The 25,171-nt window shown below is 41.1% G+C and overlaps 1 protein-coding gene across 1 annotated transcript in view; it reads right to left on the reverse strand.

Annotated features, from left to right (window-relative positions):
* ZDHHC21 (zDHHC palmitoyltransferase 21) overlaps nucleotides 1–24,917 on the reverse strand; it is a 53,789-nt gene extending 28,872 nt beyond the window's left edge. Inside the window, exons 1-6 of the mRNA XM_084627774.1 lie at nucleotides 24,848–24,917; nucleotides 15,127–15,301; nucleotides 13,332–13,535; nucleotides 11,020–11,118; nucleotides 7,570–7,681; nucleotides 4,679–4,817 (exon numbers count right to left, since the gene is read on the reverse strand). Of these exons, the coding sequence (XP_084483900.1) occupies nucleotides 4,679–4,817; nucleotides 7,570–7,681; nucleotides 11,020–11,118; nucleotides 13,332–13,485 (504 nt within the window). The 5' untranslated portion in view covers nucleotides 13,486–13,535; nucleotides 15,127–15,301; nucleotides 24,848–24,917. The remainder of the gene's footprint in view (nucleotides 1–4,678; nucleotides 4,818–7,569; nucleotides 7,682–11,019; nucleotides 11,119–13,331; nucleotides 13,536–15,126; nucleotides 15,302–24,847) is intronic.
* Nucleotides 24,918–25,171: the final 254 nt, after the last annotated feature.

Genomic DNA, 25,171 nt, shown 5'->3' on the forward strand with positions numbered 1-25,171 from the left:
ACCATGTGTTAATCTTCTCGCTGAGGTGGAGTACCAGGAGCGCTCTAGCCATGGAGTCAGAGCGCTCTACATGCCTTGCCCGTGTGGACGGGTAGTGAGCTAGAGCGCCTGGGGCTGCTTTAATGCGCTCTAACTCGCAAATGTACCCAAGCCCTAAGTCACACTTAGGGCTTATCGATGGAGAGTTAGTGCACAGCAAGCTAGGGTGTAATCTACAGCTCCCTAATGTATCACACAAGAACTAGCCATATAGACCCTGCTTACCATGCACTAAAAATTCCATAGTGCGCACCGACCCTACTGTCATTTCAAAGTGGAGTAGATAAAAATGCACTAGGGAACTTTCAGTGCACGGTAGCAGGATCCACATGGTCAGTTAGTGCATGGCATCCTAGCAAGCTGTAGATTTACATTGCAGCTTGCCACATACTAATTCTCCACAGAGTTGCTTAAGATCACACAGAAAGTCAGTAGCAGACCTGGGAATAGAATCCAGGTCTCCAAATGCCCATTACAGCTTTCTAACCACAAAACTATGCTCCTTCTCATACATGTGGCGCATGAATCTTGTCTTTTACTTCTAAAAAATATTTGTATTTTATGTAAACGATGTCTTCCATTTTTCCTCTTCGGAGGCTATACTCTGGAAAGCTGTAATGTCGGGCAAATCCTACTACACCACTACCATACTCTACTCTAGAACCACTAAACATTGCAGGAGGTGGAGTGCAGGAGAGACAAGGAGGAGTAACAGCAGGAAAGGCTTTTAAGACAAAAACATTTTTCTCCAGTACAAGTCAACCTGAAAAGAGAGATGGTTTTCATTCCTCTCTTCTTGCTACTTTGGGAGTCGAAATCTTTCCTAGAAATCATGGATTTATTAAATTCGATAATTTAAAGAAAATACAAAACTAGGAAGATTAGAGTTTTCTATCTTTTGCAAATCATCAGAGCTAGCTGAGGAATTTGATCACTGTCTTATTTGAATTACATGATGCTTCCTGCAAGGGTCTTGCATAGAAGTCAACACTGTTTTCATTTCTTTCCTATATTCAGTTGTTCTTCAGTTTCAGCAGTAATAGTACTCCTCCTACTGGACAAACAGAAGCAATAATTGCAATCTGTCATTCAGACACCACTCAGGCTACAAAGAGCCAAACATGCTACGTAATAAACTGACTATGTACTTAAAGGAAGTGACTTTGGTGGTATCATACTACAATTTCATATTTCTATTCAAATAGGTGGCTTCTTGAACTATTCCAACTACTGCCCCGCTTAATAAACTGAAGTGAAATCTGTTTTTGGTTTGGTTTCTAAAATCATAAAAATAAAAATGGAGGTTATGCATTGGACACAAAATTTAAAAATATAGTGAGGCTGGTATAATATATACAAAGTGCTGAGGTACACACTGAGCATATTTTCATATTATACTAACAAAATACTACATAGTATTGTGTTCTTCTATACTATTAAAACAGCTTTATTTTCATCCCAATCTTATGTTTTTGTACCATGTATACCAAAGAATAAAAATAAAACAAAGTGAAGGCATGTAGCCAAAAATTTCACAAGTATTCTTAATGAGCCAGGAGAAAACTAATTCCAGATGGCCAATTTTTTAAAATGTATCCACTGTTTGGATTTCATGGTAAATACATGCCCTTACAGATTAAAGAAATGAAACCTCTTGATTAAAACCAGAATTTCTACAAAGAATGGCACTCCTGAGAAAGGTAGAATACGCTCAGGTCTCCGGATTACTGTGGCATTTGAAGGTTAATTTGTGTGGGAAGATTAAAAGAATTTTGCAAGTGGTTTTCTTAAATTCCTAACTAATTGTGACCAAGTACTCTTGATGTTCCTGTTCTTCTGGTGCCCAAAGGGATGGATGTATGATTATGTGGCACACTGTTATGTGACCTGAAGTCCTCAGCAACACTATCAGTAGGGCCCTACCAAATTCGCGGCCATGAAAAATGTGTTACAGACTGTGAAATCTGGTCTCCCCCATGAAATCTGGTCTCTTGTGTACTTTTAACCTATCTATACTATACAGATTTCATGGGGAGACCAGCGTTTCTCAAAATGGGGCTCCCTACCCAAAAGAAGGGGGGGAGGATCGCAAGGTTATTGTGTGCGTTGGTGTGTCTCAGTATTGTCATCCTTACTTCTGTGCTTCAGAGCTGGGTGGCCAGAGAGCGGTGGCTGCACACCAGGTGCCCAGTTCTGAAGGCAGTGCCCCACCTGCAGCAGCGCAGAAGTAAGGGTAAAAATACCATACCATGCCACCCTTACTTCTGCACTGCTGCCTTCAGAGCTGGGTCAGGACCACTACAGTTACAACACTGTGAAATTTCAGATTTAAATATCTGAAATCACGAAATTTACAATTTTTAAAATCCAATCACCATGAAATTGACCAAAATGGACCATGAATTGGTTGGGACCTAACAATCAGAAATCAATCAAATGGGACTCTGATGTCATCTTCCAAGCTGAAATATTGGCTGGATTCCCAAACAAATTATATTTATTTTTCCTTTCTTTAATTTCAGCCACCAATCCTGCAGATGAAAAACAAAGAAGAGGTAAAGACTATCAGCTCAATACTAGCCTTCTGAAAGCAAATCTGAAACAATTAGTAACAGGCGACACCTGCAGTCTCTATTAAACAAATGTACACAAAATGTCTATTTGTTTACTTCTTTGTACTGTATGACACAACATACTGTACCAGGGACTCAATTTTTAAAAAGTACGTGCCTGATAAATATCCTGATTCCACATCTGGGCACTTTATTCGGCACACGGGTGAGTAAAAACACGCTTTTTTGAGACTCTGATGATTTAAGACCCTAAACGTGGGATCTGGATGTGTTATTTAGGCAATCACATGAAACTAGACTATGGTTATTGTACCGTCTGTCTATATAAGTCTGCTCCTCATCTGCCACATTGACTGTATATAGATGCATAAATATTAAGGATAAACATGTTTCCATTCATGTGCAGAAAAAAACAGATTGGAATTTATTAATATATTTAATATACTGAACTACCCACGCATTTGAGAATATAATTCTTAGAAAACTAAAATGAAGAGAGAGATCTACTCATTTTAAGATAGATAATTCTTAAAAGTTATACTGTCAGTGTTGGGAGGCCTGAACATGGCAAAATTTACGTAATTTCCCATTACGTCGCCTCACCCCAAAACACAAATCATTTTCCTTTAAAAAGCAAAGCTGAAAATCCAAGATTTGAGTAAATCAACTAAGTAGAATGCAATTACTTAAAGGAAATTAAATAATTACATTAAAACATTTTGACAACAGCATTTAAAGGGCTCCTATAAATATGGAGGATATACTCAAAACCATTAAAATACATTGTCAGATACATGTCAAGAGTCAATTGTCTGCACCATTCAAAGATTTTATCTTAGGAAAATAAATTCACTTTACTACATTGTAAGGGCCAATTCTGCAGTTCATATGATTATACAGCATTCTCTCTGAAGTCAATGGGAATTCTGTATGTATGAGGCCTTAAGTGAGTGTCAGATAGCTAAGCATTAAACTCATTTTACAGATAATGAAGTGACCCAGTAAAACTGGAGATATTCTCGAAGCAGTCTACATTTTAGGGAATGTGTTTTATTCATTTAGAAAAGCATCTACTATCCAGAAACAAGGCTATATGAGAGGAGGAGACAAGTAACTAGCTCCATATAAGCACTGAAACTTTAAGAATTTTAAAGCATTTGAACTTAAACAAGTGTATTCATGTCTGTGACAGAAAATCCAATTTGATTAATTTAGTTTAAGACTGAAAATCTATTTTGAGAGAACACCCATAACTATATTATAAATAAGGCAAAATATTTTCAAAGTGATCTGCAAAAAAAATCAAAAAATTTCAGTAGAAAGTACTGAATGTCCCCAGCAGTAAGAGGGGCATTTCAACATGTTAATAACTTATGCTTAGCACATTTTACCCCTTCTTGCATGTCCAAAGAGTACAGCTCCCCATATTTGCCAGCTGCTATCTGATGCTTCACCTCTGCATGTACTTCACTAAGGACATCACATCACCATAGATCAAAATGGAAGTATACAAGATGCTTATAAAGATAAGCCCCATTCTTTTCTGGTACTGTGCCTTTTTCAGAAAGTTTGATATTCTTATGTTTTACCATTTAGGATACAAAATAAGATAATAAAATTTTAAGTTTTCATGTCAGGTACTTTGGATGGAAAAGGTACATATTAAGTAAATTATCTTATGCATGGACTCCCCCACGTAACAGGTGTAGGAGAGGCATTTCAACAAACTCAGAAGTTACTCAGGAAAAAAAAAAATTTAACATTTGCAGATCACTTTTAAAGAAGTCTAATTGTTTTTCTCCCTGTTTTACAAGGCTTCCATCACAACTAAAATCTTGTTTGTATTTAGGAGAAAATCTGCTCCTCTTTACAATTGTCATTCCTTTACTTACCAGGAGAGTATTTGCCCATTTGTAATATCAGCCTTGATTTTCCCTACTCTAGTATTCATCATCATGTGTATATAAAACAGTAGAAATTTTTTGGCTTTTAGATTTCAGAATAAATTGCATTACAATTGCAATATTAAATATTTACCCTATTTTATGTAAGGATAAGATTCTTACCCAGTTAACTTTTTTCAGGGGCAGAAAATAATAATAGTGGCAGAAATCAAGTATCAATGTATAGGAACTAAGAAGCTGAGTGTAGAAGCATAGCTGCAGAAACAGCCAATGATTGTCTTCACCAACACAATTGTTAATCCTGCAACAAAACAAAGCAAATACACAAGGCTTTTGAAATGTTATAGTTAGGCATGATAAGTACCAAAGACAAAACAACTTAACTTATTTATAAATGCATTGCTGGATACGGTAAGGTATAGGCCATATGCAACTACAACTGAATACCCGCAGCATCCATTCTGCAGAATGATGTGCCTTCTCTATTAAAGCAATAGCAACCCTACTGTCGTTAAAAATTTGCCTGCATTTTCATTTGGTGCATAGGATGCAAGACTGGAATTTCTCTGTTAAAATAGGTTTCAGAGTAACAGCCGTGTTAGTCTGTATTTGCAAAAAGAAAAGGTGTACTTGTGGCACCTTAGAGACTAACCAATTTATTTGAGCATAAGCTTTCGTGAGCTACAGCTTATGCTCAAATAAATTGGTTAGTCTCGAAGGTGCCACAAGTACTCCTTTTCTTTCTGTTAAAATACAAATTTAAGGGTAAGCTCTTCAGGGCAGGAAACATGTTTACCTTTCTGTTTGTACAGCACCTAGCATAAGGGGGCCCTGATCCTGATCAGGATTTGAGAGCATTAAAACAATAAAAAAAACCAAAGAACGAGTTTTGGTTGTTTCTCAAAAGTACAGAATTGTATTAGTTGATTATGTTCATATTTCACGTTACTACGTACACTGATAATGTAGAATTGTACATGCGTCTTCTGAAGAGACTCAAAATGGAAAAAAAATCTCTTTTTGCCTTAAACACCAAAGATAATCCCACGCAATTGTAAAAACATTTCAAAATTATAAAACAGCCTGCAAAAATGTCACAGCAATTCATATTTTTCTACCACTTACTAACACAGATTACAATCTAAAGTGATACAAAATTGACTTTTTTCTATATAAATTCAATTCAGAAAGTGGAAAATTGGGAATGCAAATACTATACATATCGATAAATGCTGGAAACTATGGTTTAACTGCCTTATGATCAGGGAGCAGTCCCCTGACAGAAAAAAAAAAATCTCAAATATGCAAGAGAAAAGTTGGAGGAAAGAGAAGGTGTGGCACCCAACAAAACAAGAATATACCCCAACTTCCTTATTAAAACAGTGTCAAACAATCCTGACAGTTCAGATATTTCAACTTTCCTAATTAACACTTTCAACAATCTACGCTACAAAAGTTTTACTGGTATAAATATATCAGTTAGGAGTGTGATTTGCTTTTTAATTATACTGGTACAAAGACTAGTATAGATACAGTTATACTGGTATAAAAGGTGCCATACACCAATATAGTTTATTTTACTTCCCAAAGCAGAAAGAAGTTATAGTGGTAGAAGCAGTGGTGTAGCTAAGCTAGGAAAACTGGGTGGGCTTTTGGGTGGGCGAGCAATGATGAGGGGCAACGTGCCCCCATGGGGGTAATGGTTTTGTGGGGCCTGGGCCAAGACAATTGGGGGTCCCTCCCCTCCCCACCTCTTCCACCTGCAGTCCCTGCATGCTCCCGCCAGGGAGCAGGGTCCAGGTAAGGGGCCTTGCCCTGCTCTGCCCGTTTGTCTGTCACTCCCATCAGGGAGCGGGGTCCAGGCGTGGGGGCTTGCCCCGCTCTGGCTGTTTGTCTGTCGCTCCCACCAGGGAGTGGGGTCTGGGCACGGAGGCTTAGCCCGCTCCAGGGGCTTGCCCTGCTCCGCCCACCAGCGGGGTCCAGAAGCCATTTGGGTGGGCCTGGATGGTAAGTGGGTGGGCCACGGCTATGCCCCTGGGTAGAAGTACTTTTCTATTGGTATAACTGCATCAACAATAGAGGGTGGGAAGAGAGGTTGCTGCTTTAACTATACCGATCAGTTAAAGAGAGACTTTCTAGTGTAGACAAGCTTCTATGGCCAGATCGACACCAAAAAGTTAGGTTGCCTCAGCTATGTTGCAAAGGGGTGTGAAAAATCCACACATTTAAGCAATGTAGTCAAGCTCACCTAACTCCCAGAGCAGACATCATCAGGTTGACAGAAGAATACTGCCTCTCGGGGAGGTGGATTAACTACAGTGACAGGAGACTCATTATAGTCAATATATGGATAAGGAGCATCCCCACTGAAGTGCTGCAGTGTTTCTAGTTAAGACACAGCCTAATCCATATATTGACTCTAATGAGAATTGGAGCAAGCCCACAGAAATCTAACAAATTAACTACCACCACAAAATATTCAAACTGTTTTGGGGGTTTTTTTGTTGTTTTTTTTTTAAGTCATCCCCTGGCACTTTAAACTTTTAATTTGTAGCACCAACATGAGAAAATGCAAAACAAGCTTTTATATTTCAGTTTATTTGAAAGCAAATTATCTCACCATCTCACAAAACTAAATTGTGATTATCTGATTTTTACATTGAAGCTGCTCAGCTCTAGCAATTTTGTTTTTTAAAGTTGCATTTCCCAACATTAAACATTTCTTTCATCAAAATTTGTGAAAGTTCCAGGAGCATCTCATACTGGCATCCAGCAACATGACAAAACAGTAATGATTATATGTTATATAGCGAACAATTCTCACTATCAATGTTTGATTGCATAGGCACAGGCACATCTCAATGAAAATCCTATCTACCCTCCTGCATTAGATACCTTTAATGATGAAGTCTTATGGTCAGAAAGAGAATGCTTCAATACGAATTGTACTGTAGTAAAAGTACCCTGATCAAAAAACTGCAATTTAAACAAACAGTAAATAATGAAAGTTTCTGTGCAGCAAGAACTTATTGCGTCAATGGATCCAGTCTTACCACGGACAGTGGTGATCCATCCTCCTAACACAGTGTCCACAGCGACTGCAGTGATGGGATCGCTTTGGTCTCATCATATTACATTTATTACATAACTCCCAAAATTCTCGTTCTAGAGAGAAAATTGAAACCAAATTAAATAAAAATGAATGTCCGCTGAAGTGCCACTAGTTTTCAGATCTCAACGGGTACACATGCTTGAGCTTCTGGAAAAAATATATTCTTCCTACGGAAATCAGCATGCAAGAACCTCTCCCCCACTCTTCTTTCAACTGCTCTAGGATAGTTGGCATACCTCTACCATTGTGGGCTGATTTTTACTCCTAAACCCCATCTTGCCCTACTATTTTTCAGAGTCGTCAATACAACATGAAACTGCTGGCTAGGAACAAGGCAAGAACTGGGAAATAAAGAATTTTTGTGTTTCTAAAACTATTTTCAGTTCCACTTGGATTGCTTTTTTTCTAGCACATATCACCAACAGTGTCAGCTCTAAAGCTCAGCCAGAGTATCAAATCCCACTGCCATCCCCAGCTCAATCCAAAAGAACTGACCAGTAAAATAATAAAATACAAAATAGATTTATGAAAGGTCTTCCACTGCAGGATCTCAAAGTGCTTTAAACATTAAACAAATATCATAACATTCAACAAGTAGGAATTTTACGGATGAGGAACCTGGAGGACAGAGAAGGTGTATACTAAGTTTGGGAGCTAAACTTGAGATACGTAGGGACTGACTTTCAGAGGTACTGAGCTCCCACAACTCCAGCTGAAGTTAACATGAGCTAACATTGCTAGCATTTCTGAAAATACAGGTCTTATTTGCCTCAAGTTGGCTATCTAAAACCAGTGGACACTTTTGAAAATTTAGGCTCAGAGAGTTGGCGAAGATCGCATTGTTTCTAGGATGAAAACACACTGACACCTTAGTGCTGTCAATCATTTAAAATGTATTTTACTTAATTTTTTTTTTTAAAGGAGTGCAGTAAAGGTGTTATGGAATAAGTCCAAAATCATTAGTCTATAATTTCTATTTGTAACAAGTGCCATCATCCTTTTTATTTTTAATCTGAGAAAAATCAAAACTTATAAAAGGAAAGCTACACCAGTTTTCATTGCAACACATTCTGAAAGTTTACATGAGGAAATGCTTTTCACTATAATCAGTGATGTATGGAACACATTTTAAAATTCAATTTGGCACTTTTTGAGCCTCCTGCTGGCAGCTCCCATCTTTCCCATTTTGCAGAAAAATGATATTTTCACCCTGGAAGTACAGAAGCCCAATACCCAAGATCACTGAACTAGTAATAATGAGAGATGGAAACTGATTTACAATCTGTTCCCATAAAGCCAGTGTCACAAAGGTGTCACTCTTTAATAAGACAGCTACTGTTAACAGGGGGCTCAGAAACACCCGAAGCTAGTTTTCAAATACAAGTTATACTACGCAAAAAATGTATTTCACCATATCAACCTACACAATACCATAGAGCTGAAGTGAAGCTTAAATATGATTTTTTGGTCTCAGTCCTGTCACTAATGGGACTAGATGCAAAAACATGATCACAATTGTCCCTAATTGCCCAGTTGTCAGCTGTATCCGCAGAGCTCACTAAATGAATAAGGCATGGAGAATGAACCAGACTCTCAGTTGCAGGACATGACTGCAATGTCTCAGCATGCTGCCTGGGCTAAGAACAACTATACCTTCCTCCCACTAAGGAAAAGGGTGGTGACGATGGTACACACTCAGTTGGGAAGTATGGCATTTAGAGGTCTGAAGCCCAATGCCAGCAGAAAGGCTAAGACTTAAAGCAAACATACCAGGAAACCAAAGATAGCAACCTGCAAGTCCAGTGCCAGGTAGACTACTTATCCATTCCATGAGGAACTGGACATGATATTTAGCAAAGATCCCACCAATAAGCTAAACATGGGACTGGACAGCAGCAGAGCTCTTAGAGACAAGACAATGACAAGACCTCTGACAACCAGGAGAGCCCAAATCCGGAGAAGAAGTGGCAGCCCCTACCAGTCACGAACAGATCCAGGAGCATGAGCAACCTGAGGCACCCTGAGGCAGAGAAAGTGAATGAACAAGCTTTACTATCATTGCCTGCCATCCCCATCATCTTCTGGGACCCCAGAAATTTCTACCTAATCCTGAGATATGTCCTGACCAGGCTAGAGAGAGGGAGCCAGATGACATAACCACCTCCAGTTAAATCTGGCCTATCACCTGGGATGTGAGACTTTGCCACCCTGCCTCCCCCAATGTGTCCTTTTCCTTCCCCATTTTGTTTCTTCTCTTTCCTATCTCTCTTATTTTAATTTCTGCCTAACAAAAGTCTTCTTAACCAGCCAAGACTGTATATTTTGCAAGCCTGTGACCAGAAAGAGGAAGCTGAAAGCAATGCCGCAAACAGACCAATGGTAGAACAAGTTTACTAGATCTCAGAGTTGCTCATAAAACCATGTGCCATGCCTGTGTTTCTTCAGCAGTGAAGTTGCAAGTGAGAGTCAACACCACAGACTGAAGCTCCATCTTTGCTCTTTTTATCTCTCTCCTTTTGTGTGTGTCTTGTTTTGTTTTCTAGGAAACGGGATCAGACTTCAGCAACAGCAGCTCTAGCCCATCTCAACTAACTTCTTTTCTTTTCCTCAAAAGGACCTTATTAACATCTTTAATACCATTTAAGAGGTTGACAAAAAAGGGGTTGTTTCCTTCTAAAAACTCTCCATGGCCAAAGTAAAATGCAATACGAAATGTTAAAAATGACAGCCTTACTTAATACTTCACATTTCAAATGCTTTAACTGTTTGTCCTTCTTTTTCTTTAATAAAAAGTTTTAAAGGATTTTTAATGGTGAGTTTGCCATAGTACTAAGCAGACAAAGGTCTCTGTATACCAAACCGTGTTTAAAACTGCTTAATGTTGGACAGTTTCAGGGTCAAGTTAACACCTTTAACTCTTTGGGGCCATATATTTCCAACAACATTAATGCCACAACACCATTAGTGTCATATTACTAGAGAGAAGAGTTCCACTTTGGCCTCTGAGGAAGAGTTACGTTTTTAAAAAGTCCTCACTTGCGTTTTTCCAAATCAGCTGATCTTGATGTCCAAAAATCTCCCATAGTGATACACTGAGGCCTACATCACCAGGGAGTAGTATCCCTTCCCGCTAATGAGCTATGCGGATTGATGGAGTAGCATAAACAGTTACTTGGGTTGCTCTTGATCACATGCCCTTGCAACACAGCGTATGACCTTGCTAACCTCTATCACAACAGCACCAACACTAGATTTTCCAAACCCTGTTTGGTTTTCAAGGGAGTGGTTGCAAACAAGGCTAGTAAGCTTCCAACAGCTATTAAAACTAATATTAGAGATTATGCAAAGCAACCAACATTGTATTATTTAGAAACATCTTGCAATATAGTACCTGTAAGTGGTATCTTTGGTGTTTCAGGGAGTTTTCCTGGATCAGCTATGGAGGCTCTCAATAATGAAACTATACAGAACAATGAGACTAAGTAGTAGCCTGAAAAATAAATACGCAAGTTTTCAGAATATTACATCAAGTACATCTTTGGCCAAAGATTGCATGCAGTAATGGGTCACATTTTAATAGTTCCAGCACAGCAAAAGATTACTTTATAGGAATGAGGCAAGACAACAGAAAATTGCAGAATAAAAGAAGCTGCAATAATTGGCATATTTGAAAAGTAAATCTGATTTAAACTAACATAGCTTAATTAACACATGTAAGCCAGCATTCCGTTTATGCATATAAATATTTCATACATATATTACACATAAAAACAACCTTAAAAGAACATATTAAGATTGCAAAGTCAAACACACAAAGGTTAGGAAATACCACAATTAAGGTTGCCTATGCACATCTAATTGGGCTCTTTGTACATAAGCATTATGATAGGCTTTTATTACATGATTGCATTAAATGTTTTCCACAGGACTGCTGCCTCATTCAGCACACAAAATGGACAGTGCTCATTGAATGAGCAGCTACTTAATATTTTGTTTTCTCCTTGTTGTTCAATATGTGGACGCATGCCTCATTTACTGCACATATTCAAACACTGCTACAAAGACAGAATTATTAGCTTCCTCATCAATTTTTCTAATGGTGCTCATCATTATGGCATATAAGTGCATCACAAACATTAATTTATTTTCATGACACCGGTGAGATATAGTGGTATTATACCCATTTTACAGATGAGGAACTGAGATATAGAGAAATTAAGGTCAAAAGTATCCACTAATTTTGGGTGTCCAAACAGAGACACCTAGGACCTGATTTTTCAGAGTATTTAGCATTATATAGCACTTTTCTCTTCCTGAAGTCCCCTGCTTCATTCCCTACACACCTTCCAATTTCTGCAGGAAATGAAGCTGGGCTCTGACGGCCCACAGCCTCTTTACACAACCCATCATGGGCACTGAATGAATCACTTTGCCCATGGGTTTCCACAGATATTTGTTGACTTCACAGGAACAGTGAAATTCAGGAATCCTGAGTCCCATTCCAGTCTCTAGAGGGGAGTGTGCTTTAGTGGACACAGACTCTTCTTCCTATACCCCCCTCTGCCCTCAAAGCTTGACGTCTTCTTCCCCATCCCTTCCAACCTGTCACTGTCCAAGTCCTCTCTCTTCCCCATCCCTGGCTCCTTGTCCCAGTGACATTCTCCTCATATAGCCAGCCTGAGTTAGCCCAACTCATTAACTGCTAACATGACCCCTCTGCCGTGTTGATGCAGGCTAGCTCCACCTGATTGCTGCTAGTCCTCCAATGCCTTTCCACAATTCTACCATGTCCCCAGATGGGACAGGGAAATTCTCTTACAATTCACTGGGAAATAATTTGTAGAAAAACTCAGCTTACTGCACTTCAAAGAACTATGGGATGTGCCTAGGGTTGCCAACTCTGACTGAAGCTATTCCAGATTTTTTTTTTCTCCCAACATGACAATGTCATTTGCTTAAAATATCCTATTAAAATTAGACTGTTTTCAATAGTCACCAGGAGATGGATGCGGATTCCGGGAGACTCCAGATCAATCCTGGAGAGTTGGCAACCCTAGATGTGCCCCCGAAGCCTTAAGTGCCACACACGAGTGAGTGCTGTGCCAGTGTGTACGCAGCAGCTTGAATGTTATTTCAAAGTGTAGCTGCTCTCATCAGCATGAGGCTAACTTTAGAGGAGTAGTTCAAGTGTAGAAAACTTAACTGCAGTGAAAATATACCCAAATACACCCACAATCCCCTCTCCCAGCATCAGCTGCTGATGCAAATATAGGATATATGGTATACCTGCTCAGCTTTTCCTGATACTGATATACACTCATGCAGATTGTAGGTATAGACTGGCCACAGGATTCACACATGCGGTGTTGGGAAAAAAAAGCAGATATATGGACATACTGAACTGTGTCAAATGAGTATGTCAGAGCCCAATTACAGTTAGCATGTCTCTGTCTGTAGTTAAGGCTTTAATCTAAAGTAATACCAAAATAAGCTATTTCAGATTTATTGTATTTCAAAAATAAGGAGGAAGTTGGATTTTTAAGAATCAGCATTAAGACCAGTTTTTGCTGGATTGCTCTCCTTCTTCCCCGGAATTCTGGAACTTGATACTACATAGGTCAGAGTAGGTGCTATTGCCCACAGGTACCTTTTTTTTTTTTTTACTAGATAGGAGAGGGAGAGATTGGGCTCAATGCAACTTACACAATATCGCTGCAGTTGAAGTGTGTCCCTCTTCATAGTGAGGAAAGAGGATAATTTGGGGAATAAAGAGTGTGTTGTAAAGCCAAACGAAGATAATCATGCCCATGCAGCACCACCCCTGCGGGTCAACCACAAAATGAATTTGTAGCCCCATTGTACATTATCTGAAGGCAGCTTGCCACACACAGGGAGAAAATGATGATCCTAAAAAAAGAAAAAAGAAAAACAACCCCCCCCAGTAAGTTGAAGTAGTAACATGAAAACTTCATCGTGGGTTATTAGAAAGTTAATAAATACTAGTAGAATGTTCCCTGTACTTCAAGTAGCATAACTGTTATTTGGTCCATGTGCACAGATTTGGAAACCAGATGCAAGTTTCTAAATGTTTCAAAGCCTCATACACAGAGTTCATGCACTACCATGTGATATACACTTATGGCTTCTTCTTCATTGTAAACATCTCATTGTCTATTGCTTAACTTTTACCATGAAGATGAGTGAAAAGACAAAGGATATAAAACCTGAAGAGGACTTCAAATGCAAATGAAAATAGGTGCATTTACAAAGATAATCAGCCAATCAATGATTTTAGGAAAACTCAACAGAGACAGCCTAGGGGTGGTTAAAAAAGTGTTGATAAAAAAAGAATGTTGATTTTCTCTCTCTCTCTCTCAAAACTAAGCCAACTAGATGGATGTGGGCTATCACAAATAGCACACAAGGCTCTCTTTACCTATTTACATCTCATTACATCCAACTGTGCAACCCAAATTTTGAAAGATTATTTATATTCAATCTATTTGAAAATTAAATCCTCACATACTTCTGTAGCAATCTGCAGTTGAAGCTCTTCACTGATCAGGTATCCTCTTTTAAAAATGCTGAAAGCGGAAGGAATTGCACTTTCATAAACATTTTTCCAGCTAAAAGGGGTCACAGCAGTATGCCAAAAATTATTTCTATGGCAAACAGGTCAGTCACAATGTGATCTCCTAGCCCCTTTGCTCACCCCTAATTCCCATCATATTAATGATTTACAACACAATCATAACCCTTGTGAAATCATCCTGCAGGCCATTTGCCAGAACAGTGATTTCAGGTTATTTTTTTGGAGGTGAAAGAGCTATTGTGAAGAGGAGGACAAGAGTTCCTTCCCTTCCTCTCACTTCCTTCCTCTCTCTACTGCAAAGCTTCTGAAATCTAAGACCTTGTCTACACTACCGGCTGGATCGATGGGCAGTGATCAATCTCACGGGGGTCGATTTATCGTGTCTAGTATAGACAACCGCCAATCACTCAAATGTCGACTCCGGTACTCCAGCTCAACGAGAAGCACAAGGGGACTCGACGGGAGAGGCTCTCCTGTCTACACATAGCAATGAAGACACCATGGTAAGTAGATCTAAGTACGTCGACTTCAGCTACATTATTCCGTAGTCCGTAGAGAGACTCCCTTTGGCAGACTGTCTCGCTGGGCGTTCAACAGTCACAACATCAGAACACATACTAGACTTTTAGTTTATAAAGCAGTGGTAATCCCAGCTCTCTTCTACGGCTGTGAGACTTGGCGGACCTATAGAAAACACCTGAAAAACCTGGAACGCCAGGACCAGCACTTTCTATGGCAGAACCTCAACATAAAGTGGGAGAATCATCGCACTAATGTCAGTGTCTTCACAGAGGACATCTTCTGTGTTCAGGCCCTGATTATCCAGCACCAGCTGAGGTGGAGCGGGCACTGTGTGAGCATGCCTGATGTATGTTTACCAAAACAACTACTGTATGCCCAACTCACCAAAGCAGAAAGGAAACGTGGAGACCAAAAGAAACCCTTTACAGACACTCTCAAGATAAACATCAAGAGATGTGGCATCGACACCACATACTGCGAGACAGCAGCTCAGGATACAGATAACCGGCGAAGACTTGTCAGACAGGGAACGTCCACTTTTGAGGAAAATCACCTTGCTCTGGTAGCAGAAAAACCCCAGAAAAAAAAATGGAAAGACAACCGTCACACAGCAATTGCGGCCCAACCCAGTCTTCCAACACCACATGCAATGTCTGTCAACGAGCCTGTGGCTCAAGGATCGGACTCCTTAGCCACCTAAGAACCCATGAAAAATATAGTTCTGGCACGGAGATGAGATAGGTTGAAGAGGTTGCTGTCAATTTGATATTGGATACCAATGCCCTGGGGTAGATGTCTTGGGTTAATGTTTTCATAGCTGCTAAGAAAGTGGAGAAAAGGGTGGGTGCCAATATACAGCTTTGTTTTATGCCAGTTCGGATGGCAAAGGGCTCAGAGGTAGAATCACTGCAGAGGATGGAGGCAATCATCTGGGTGTGGAGGAATCTTACAATAGTGATAAATTTGGTTGGGCAGCCAAATTTTGACATGATTTTCCACAGCGCCTCACGGTTGACAGAGTCAAAGGCTTTGGTCTGATCGATAAAGGCCATATACAGCTCCTGGTGGTGTTCTTAACATTTTTCCTGGATCTGCCTGGCTGCAAAAATCATGTCAGTTGTGCCTCATGATGGTCTGAAGCCACACTGGGACTCTGGAAGTACTTCCTCTGGAAGAAGGTGCTGAATCCCTCTCATCAAAAACTTCTACCCTGAAGAGTAGAGTTCCCAAGGGTCTGGGAGAAGTCAAGTATTGGACTCCCCCAATCCCACAACAGTAGGTCTTTTTACCTCTGGCTAATAGGTTTATTCCCTTTTAATGGGATTGCTGTAAATTTTTCAAGTCCTGGTTATAAAATATAACCTGTGAAAGAGATCATCCTCCACCTTGAGGGATCGCCGATGACAATGTGAACAACATTCCTGACCTAGACTCATAGATTCCTAGATGTTAAGGTCAGAAGGGACCATTATAATCATCTAGTCTGACCTCCTGCACAAAGCAGGCCACAGAATCTCACCCACGCTCTCCTGTAATGTATGTCTGAGCTACTGAAGTCCTCAAATTGTGGTTTAAAGACTTCAACGTGCAGAGAATCCTCCAGCAAGTGACCCGTGCCCCACACTGCAGAGGAAGGCAAAAAAAACCCAAAGAAGCGAAAACCCTCAAGGGTTGCTGAGCAGCATCTCTCTCTTTCAAATCACCTTAGAACTTCACTCTTCAGGTTTATGAACTTTAATTCTTCAATGCAAGTCCTCCTTTCAAAAGTCCTATTTAATAAAGCAATTACAAGTCTATGATGAAACCAGCTTTTAAGTTGAAAAGGTAAAACCGAATGCATACCTGTGCCACTATATACATCGGGGTGGGCAAACATTTTGGCCCAAGGGCCAAATGATATGGCGGGCCATGAATGCTCACAAAATTGGGGTTGGGGTGCAAAAGGGGGTGCGGGCTCTGGGTTGGGGGCGAGGAGTTTGGGGTGTAGGAGGGTGCTCAGGCTGGGATTGAGGGGTTTGGAGAGCAGGAGGGGGATCAGCGCTGGGGAAGGCGGTTGGGGTGTGGGGAGAGGCTCAGGGGGTGGTGCGGCCCCCGACCCAGCACTCCGGCTGGAGTGGGGCTGAACCGCGTGGTGCGGCCCCAGACCCAGTGCCCTGGCCAGAGCACCGGAGCAGGGCCAAGCTGCGTGGTGCAGCTCACGCGCCGGCTTAAAACAGCTCTCAGGCTGGATCCGGCCCATGGGCCGTAGTTTGCCCACCCCAGTATATATCATAAATAGCTAAGAATTTCTTGTTTAGTTGGTTCCCCTTTTTCTTGATTTCCTTTTAGTTCCTCATTAAGTCACACTGGATGCCACTTACTTGTTTCATATTTTTTCCAGAAACACTGTGGTAGGAGCTCACGGTTCAGAGGTCTTGCAAATATTTTTAGAAATCTAAATCTAAGCCAATACAAAGTATTGGCATAAACATATAGGCTGGTAATACAGCAAGCAGCAGAAATACCAAGAAACCACTGATTCCTAGGGAATCAGTTTCAGTTTTCGTTCTTAACACAAGAGAACAGCAGACACTCTATCACTAAGGAGAGCATTCCCACAATGGAAAATACTTCAGCCCAAACAAACAGTGCCGGAAGTTAGCAACAGTATCCCAGCTCTGAAAAGTGGCTCCTCCAGTACAGTACATTGACAGCAATCAGTCATTGATACTTTGGAGGAAGTAGAAAATTCCCGCAGTGGAAAATTTCTTCCTAACCCCCATTAAGTCAGTGATTGCCTTATGCTCTACAGCCCAATGTATATACACATATTCAGCTACACCTACATACACACACACACATCTTAAAGACTATAACCGTGGATCTTATTGTTAACACAGTGTTTTTAAAAATCCTGCTAAACTCTTTAGACAAAATGAAGTCCTGTAGCAGTAAGTTCTATAGGTTCATCATACATTGCGTAAAAAGTTATTTCCTTTTAGAAGCACTGTTTATTGTCATTCAATTTTATTGGTTTTTTCTTTACGTAAAAAGTAAGAACTTGATTTGTCTTCTCTGTGCCATTCTTTAGTTTATATACCAGAACCATATTCCTTTTTATTTGTATCTTCTCAGAACTAAACATATTCCTAACCTTTTCATTTTCACTTCATATGGAAGTTTCTTCATGCCTCTAATAATTTCCCCCACCCACCTCTGGACCCTTTCTTTTTTTGCTATATGTTTTCCAAGACAGGAAATAGAACTGAACACAGCATTCAAGGTGAGAATGTTATTACTAATTTATAGAATAGGACAGTATACAGTATTATCCTATTCTTTATACATCCTAAAATTTTTGGACCACTATTTCACACTGAGCAGAGGTCTTCATCAAGCTATCCACAATGATTCTCAGATTTACTCCTGAGGGGATTCTGCACCAAAAAAATTAAAATTATGTGCCAAAATTAAAAATTATGTCCATAATATTTTAAAATTCTGCACATTTTATTTGTCAATAAATAAATGTGGCTCCAGAACGGCAGTGGGGAGCACAGACCATTGGCTACACTAAGGTGGGAGATCACCCTGAAGCCCCCCCCAAGTTCAGGGACTCGGCAGTGAGGATGCACCTGACCCTGACACAGTGCAAGGGCTGGGCCTCCTCCAGAAACACCCCGGGGCTCTGACCCTTTGCACCAGGTGGACCACGTGTGGGTGGGCAGGCTCAGCCCAACAGGATTCAACGTGGAAGGTCTTAGTGTGGGGAAATCCAGGTGTGCGGTGAGAGGTTTCTGTATGGGGCAATCGGGGTGCGGGAAGCTCAGTGGGAGATCTGGATGCACAGAGGCTCGTTGGAGGAGGGAGGGGGACCCAGGGGATGGTGGTTGGAGCTCTGGGGGAAGGCCTCACATCAGCGAGGACTTTGGTTGTTGTTTGTGATTCAGACAGAAAACTGTGCGAGCCGGCATAACGGGAAATCTATACAGACAAATTGCATTCGAAAAAGCAAAAAGGGGGAAATAGATTGGGGAATGGGCAATCCCCCCCCTAAAAAACTGCACCCATGGTCACCCCCTGCCCGTCTTCCTACCCCCTGCAGGGAAACACAGGAAAGCTGCGGGGTGGGAGGGCTTTTCTGCGGGTGCACAGTCCCACAGAATCCCCCAAGGAATAAAGATTTATTTCTTCAATGTAGCTATTTAAGAACACAGAAATAAATAACAGTTCAAATTATTTCTTTTAAAATGGATTGCCTTGCATTTGCCAATAAAGACTTTCATCTGTCATTGAACTGACAATTCATCTAGCTTGTTATTGTAGACATGGTCACCTAACTAAAATTGTCCAGTCACAGAAAATTTTAAACAGAAGCCCTGGATTACAATTATTATGTTGTGAAAGTTTGAAAGGCATGGCACTCTATGTCGGAGAGGAAATTTCTCTGCACAACATCCCTTTAAAGGACAGTTATGATCAAACAAATTACTACGCAAAAATTGCACTACACGCAATATATTTAAATCAGTATGAATTCTGAAAAAAGAAAAGGAGTACTTATGGCACCTTAGAGACTAACAAATTTATTTGAGCTGTAGCTCACGAAAGCTTATGCTCAAATAAATTTGTTAGTCTCTAAGGTGCCACAAGTACTCCTTTTCTTTTTGCGAATACAGACTAACACGGCTGCTACTCTGAAACCTATGAATTCTGAGACAGTTTTGCATACTAAATTATTATTTCAGTGATAAAATAAGTTTTTATGGTTTTTTTCCCTTATATTGCTGTTAGCAACACTGCATAACCGGTATGAGGGGCACTCATCACAACAGGAGAGTGAATTGGATTATTTTCTGTTTGTACATGAGTAACAGAATTAACAAGGGGAAAAGCAAGTTTTTTTAAACACATACTGGTGGTGATGCATTAATCCAAAAGAACCCATCTAACTCTTAGATTGCAAGGTGAATTTGCTAATTTTGTAATTGGAAAATCCATATTTACAAGTAATGTGAGAAAATATATAGAAGTCATGAAGATACGCACAAAACACCACAATGTCATTTTTACAGTCATATTGCTCTTTAAAATGCATCAACTTTGGTTCAAAGAAAAATAATTACAATATTTAATTAACATTAAGGATTGCGTATATGTAGTTATTAAAAGTAGATACTGTGTATGCCTACCAGGTTACTAACAAAACCCTTTAGGGAAGACACTTGCTGTAAATTTTTCTAGTGCTTGGGGCTTTCTACTTCTATTTTTATTTTATTATATCTCACCAAAAGTATAACATTTCTCCAAATAATCATGAAGCGTTTCTAAGCAGGGGAAGTTTTTGCTGTGAAAACCACCAGCTACAACTGTTGCAATTTTAGATTTGTAATGAGAATCCCTTCTCTCTCTCCCTAACAAAACTTCTCCTTGCCCTTTCAGAAAGCTGTGTTACTCCGGGATGTGTGCACACAGTAGGGTTGCCAATTTTGGTTGGATGTATTCCTGGAGATTTCATCACATGACATACTTGTTTATTAGAGATTAATCTTTAATTCCGGGAGGGTTGGCAACCCTAGTGCCAGAAGAAAAGGAGTACTTGTGGCACCTTAGAGACTAACCAATTTATTTGAGCATGAGCTTTCGTGAGCTACAGCTCACTTCATCGGATGCATACCGTGGAAACTGCAGCAGACTTTATATACACACAGAGAACATGAAACAATACCTCCTCCCACCCCACTGTCCTGCTGGTAATAGCTTATCTAAAGTGATCATCAAGTTGGGCCATTTCCAGCACAAATCCAGGTTTTCTCACCCTCCACCGAGAAAACCTGGTTTTGTGCTGGAAATGGCCCAACTTGATGATCACTTTAGATAAGCTATTACCAGCAGGACAGTGGGGTGGAAGGAGGTATTGTTTCATGTTCTCTGTGTGTATATAAAGTCTGCTGCAGTTTCCACGGTATGCATCCGATGAAGTGAGCTGTAGCTCACGAAAGCTCATGCTCAAATAAATTGGTTAGTCTCTAAGGTGCCACAAGTACTCCTTTTCTTTTTGCGAATACAGACTAACACGGCTGTTACTCTAAAACCTAGTGCCAGAGAACTCTTTTCCTAACCCACCCTATCCTGCCCATTTCAATTAATGATGCCTTAAATCCAGTGTTTGTTCATTAGAATTACCTTCAAGATGATGAATTGTGATGTGATGAACACTGGATTATAAAATCACCAAATGAGTCAGGCAAGCAGAGAAATCACGTCAATAAATTTTTTTATACACAGTAATCAGAAATGTTTATATGAAATATGGATAGTTTAAGGGGTTTGTAGCAAAATCAATAATCTATTTTTAAAGCTTGCCTTCACACAACAGTTCCCTTAAAACTCAGGTCCCACCACACATTTTGAAAAGTGCAGGAAATAAACTTTGCTACAGTAGTTAGAATTCAATTTCTCAGTAAAAGAGAGAGCATCTAAGGGTATACACAGGCAATTGCCAGGCATAACGGTGACTGCTGTACCAGCACCTAGTTAGGCCCTGAGATAGGGCAAAATCTTATGCACATGCTTAACTTTACAAAGCAAGTAATCCTATTGATGTCAATGGGGCTATTCACAATGTGTGACATTAGGCATGTGCATTAATCTGCACAGAACTGACGTTCTTCTCTGCAAAATGTTTTTGAATACTTTAAGCAAGTGCAATAGTACACAAATCAAAACTATCCCCTTTATTATTATTATTCATTTTATAGCAGTACATAAAGGCCACAACCAAAGCTGGTGCTAGGAATATCAGAAGGGCCATACTGGGTCAGACCAATGGTCCATCTAGTCCAGTATCCTGTATTCCAACACTAGCCAGTGCCAAATGCGTCAGACAGAATGAACAGAACAGGGCCCTGTCGGCCAGCCCCCACATCTGGCAGTCAGAGGTTTAGGGAAACACAGAGCATAGGGATGCATCTCTGACCATCTTGACTAATAACTATCCATGGACCTATCCTCCATAGGATCACAGAAGATTAGGGTTGGAAGAGACTTCCGGAGGTCATCTAGTTCATGAACTCCCCCCCCCCCCATTAGCTATACTTTTGGCCTTTACAACATCCCATGGCAATGAATTCCACAGGTTGACTGTGCGTTGTGTGAGACAGTACTTTCTCATGCTTGTTTTAAACCTGCTGCCTATTATATTTCATTGACCCTGGTTCTTGGGTTATGAAGTGGTAAATAAGACTCCCCAATAACTTTCTCCATCGCATTTATGATTTTGCACACCTCTATTATAGCCCCTTAGTCATCTCTTTTCTAAGCTGAACTGTCCCAATCTTTTTAGTCTCTCCTTGTATGGAAGCTGTTCCCGAGCCCTAACAATTTTTGCTGCCCTTCTTTGTACTTTTTCCAACTATAATATACCTTTTTTTAGATGGGGCAACCAGAAGTGCATGCCAGAACAACCAGTAATCAAGATGTGGGCATACCATGGATTTATACATATAATAGCATTATGATATTTTCCATCTTTTTATGTATCCCTTTCTTAATGGCTCCTGACAGACTGTTAGCGTTTTTGACTGCTGATGCACTCTGAAAAGATCTTTTCAGACAACTATCCAACATGACTCCAGGTTCGCTTTCATGAGCAACAGCTAATTTAGACCCCATCAGTTTGTATGTATAGTTGGGATTAAAATTTCTGATTTGCATTACTTAGCATTTATCAACATGGAATTTCCTCTCACATTTTGTTCCCTCCCTTTCCTGTACAGTTTTGAGATCCCTTTGTAACCCTTCTCAGTCAGCTTTGGACTGAACTATCTTGAGTAATTTTGTATCATCTGCAAATTTTGTCACATCAACGTTCACCCCCTTTTCCAGAGCATTTATGAATACGTTGAATGGCACTGGTCCCAGTATAGATCCTTGGGGAACCCCGCTATTTACTCTCTCTGCTGTGAAAACTGAACATTTATTCCTATTCTTTGTTTCCTATCCTTTAACCAGTTACTGATCCACAAGAGGACCTTCCCTCTTATTCCAGGACTGATTTCTTTGCTTAAGAGTCTTTGCTGTGGGACCTTGCCAAAGGCTTTCTGAAAGTTCAAGTACATGATATCCACTGGATCACTCTGGTCCACATGCACATTGACTCCATTAAGGAATTCTAATAGATTCGTGAGGCATGATTTCCCTTTACAAAAGGTATGTTCACACTTTCTCAACATATTGTGTCATCTATGTCTTTCATAATTCTGTTCTTTACTATAGTTTCAACCAATTCGCCTGCTACTGAAATTAGGCTTACCAGCCTGTAATTGCCAGGAACACCTCTGCAGCCTTTTTAAAAAAATCAGCATTACATTAGCTATCCTCCAATCATCTAGTACAGAGACTTAAGCACTAGGTTACATACCACAGTTAGTAGTTCTGCCACTTCATATTTGAATTCTTTCAGAACTCTTGGGTGAATACCTTCTGGTCCTGGTGACTTACTATTGTTTAATTTATTAATTTGTTTAAAAATCTCCTCTGACACCTCAATCTGGGACAGTTCCTCAGATTTGTCACCTAAAAAGAATGGATCAGATGTGGGAATCTCCTTCTCATCCTCTGCACTGAAGATGAATGCTAAGAATTCTTTTAGCTTCTCCAATGCAGCCTTATCTTCTCTGGATGCTTCTTTACCACCTTGACTGTTCAGTGGCCTCACTGATTGTTGGGCAGGGTCCCTGCTTCTTTTTGCCTCTGCTTTTTTTAATCTGTTGTTCAGCCATGGTGTCATTTTTTAAAAATTTATTGTTATTATTATTTGGGGTATACATTTAGTTTGAGCCTCTATTATGGTGTTTTTAAGTAGTTTTCATGTAGCTTGCAGACATTTCACTCTTGTGACTGTTCCTTTTAATTTCCATTGAAATAGCTTCCTCGTTTTTGTGTTGTTCCCTTTCTGGAAGTAAAATGTTACTGTGGGAAATTACTAAACACACTGGAAGAGAGGCAGAGAGATTCTTTACAGCTATTCAGAGATGACTCTGGCTGAGTTGTTCAGAGGCTTTGTAGACACTGACAAAAACGGATTCCTATTTATCAGCTATGGAAATATTCAAAAATTAATAGAAGTCTTTTTCCATCTACACAGAAAATATAATGCACCTTTTATTAAACAATATTTAATTCAGGTGAAATGTGCAACATTGAAAGCTCTGAAGAGTGAAGTCATCTATCCAGGAAACACACTAGGGACAGCAACATTTCAACCTTCCCCACAGCATCCTGCTAACATACACTAAGCCAAGGATCGGCAACCTTTGGCACGCGGCCCGTCAGGGAAATCCACTGGTGGGCTGGGATGGTTTGTTTACCTGCAGCGGCCGCAGGTTCAGCCGTGGTTCACCATTCCAGGCCAATGGGGGCTGTGGGAAGTGGTGCAGGCTGACAGATGTGCTGGCCGCCGCTTCCCACAGCCCCCGTTGGCCTGGCACAGCGAACTGCGGCCAGTGGGAGTTGTGACTGGCTGAACCTGTGGATGCTGCAGGTAAACAAACCATCCGGGCCTGCCAGCAGATTTCCCTGGCGGGCCCCATGCCAAAGGTTGCCAATCCTTGCACTAAGCCTACCCTGGAAGGGCCACATCTTGGCCCCAGTATAAAATAACTACCTCCAAACAATTAACACAGGCAGAAAGGAGGGGGACTAATTACGCTAAAACCATTAAGACCAACATGGGAGCAGCTTTTTGGCACGACTAGCCATGGATGAATTGGAATTAGTGACCTGGAGTACCAGGCTCAGCAGGACTCCCACCTTTTGGAGGCTTTGGGAAACACCCCTGTGACCCTGACCAGTACCCTACCCAGGGGACCCTCGCAACCACCATATCTGCACCCACTGCCACCCCCACACCAGCCAGCCCCCCCACTCCCGCGCTCCCCCCACCAGCCAGCCCCCCCACTCCCACTCACGCGCTGCCCCCGACCACCCACACTCAAGCGCTCCCCCCCCGCACCAGACCAGCCCGCCCCTGCCTCAGCCCCCAGACTCCTCCTGACCACCCCACCCTCGCAGAATCCCCTGGGAATGCCCACAGCGCCCCCTCCTCGCACAAGGCAGAACTGACCCGTACGCGGGGGCTAAACCGTCCCCGCAGAGCCACTCCGACCGCTCCCGCGCTCACCCAACCGCCAGCCGCAGACTCTATCTCTGTCAGTTTCCACCACCTTCCGCTTCCGCAGGAGTCTACGCCTGCGCGCACGGAGGGCGACGGTTCGCTGAGTAGGGACACACTCAGAGCCGCGGCCAAACGCGCTGAGGGCGGGCGGGCGCCCTGCTGGCCCCTGGGTGCGTTCTACTCCCGGCCCGCGCGCGCTCTTTTCGCCCGCGCGCCCTTCCCTGTCCTCAGCCGCGGCAGACGTGGGGGTGGCGTGATATGTGGGGCAAGCCC

The sequence above is a fragment of the Lepidochelys olivacea genome, assembly GCF_965140295.1.
Source record: "Lepidochelys olivacea isolate rLepOli2 genome assembly, chromosome: 5".
NCBI classification, from domain to species: domain Eukaryota; kingdom Metazoa; phylum Chordata; order Testudines; family Cheloniidae; genus Lepidochelys; species Lepidochelys olivacea.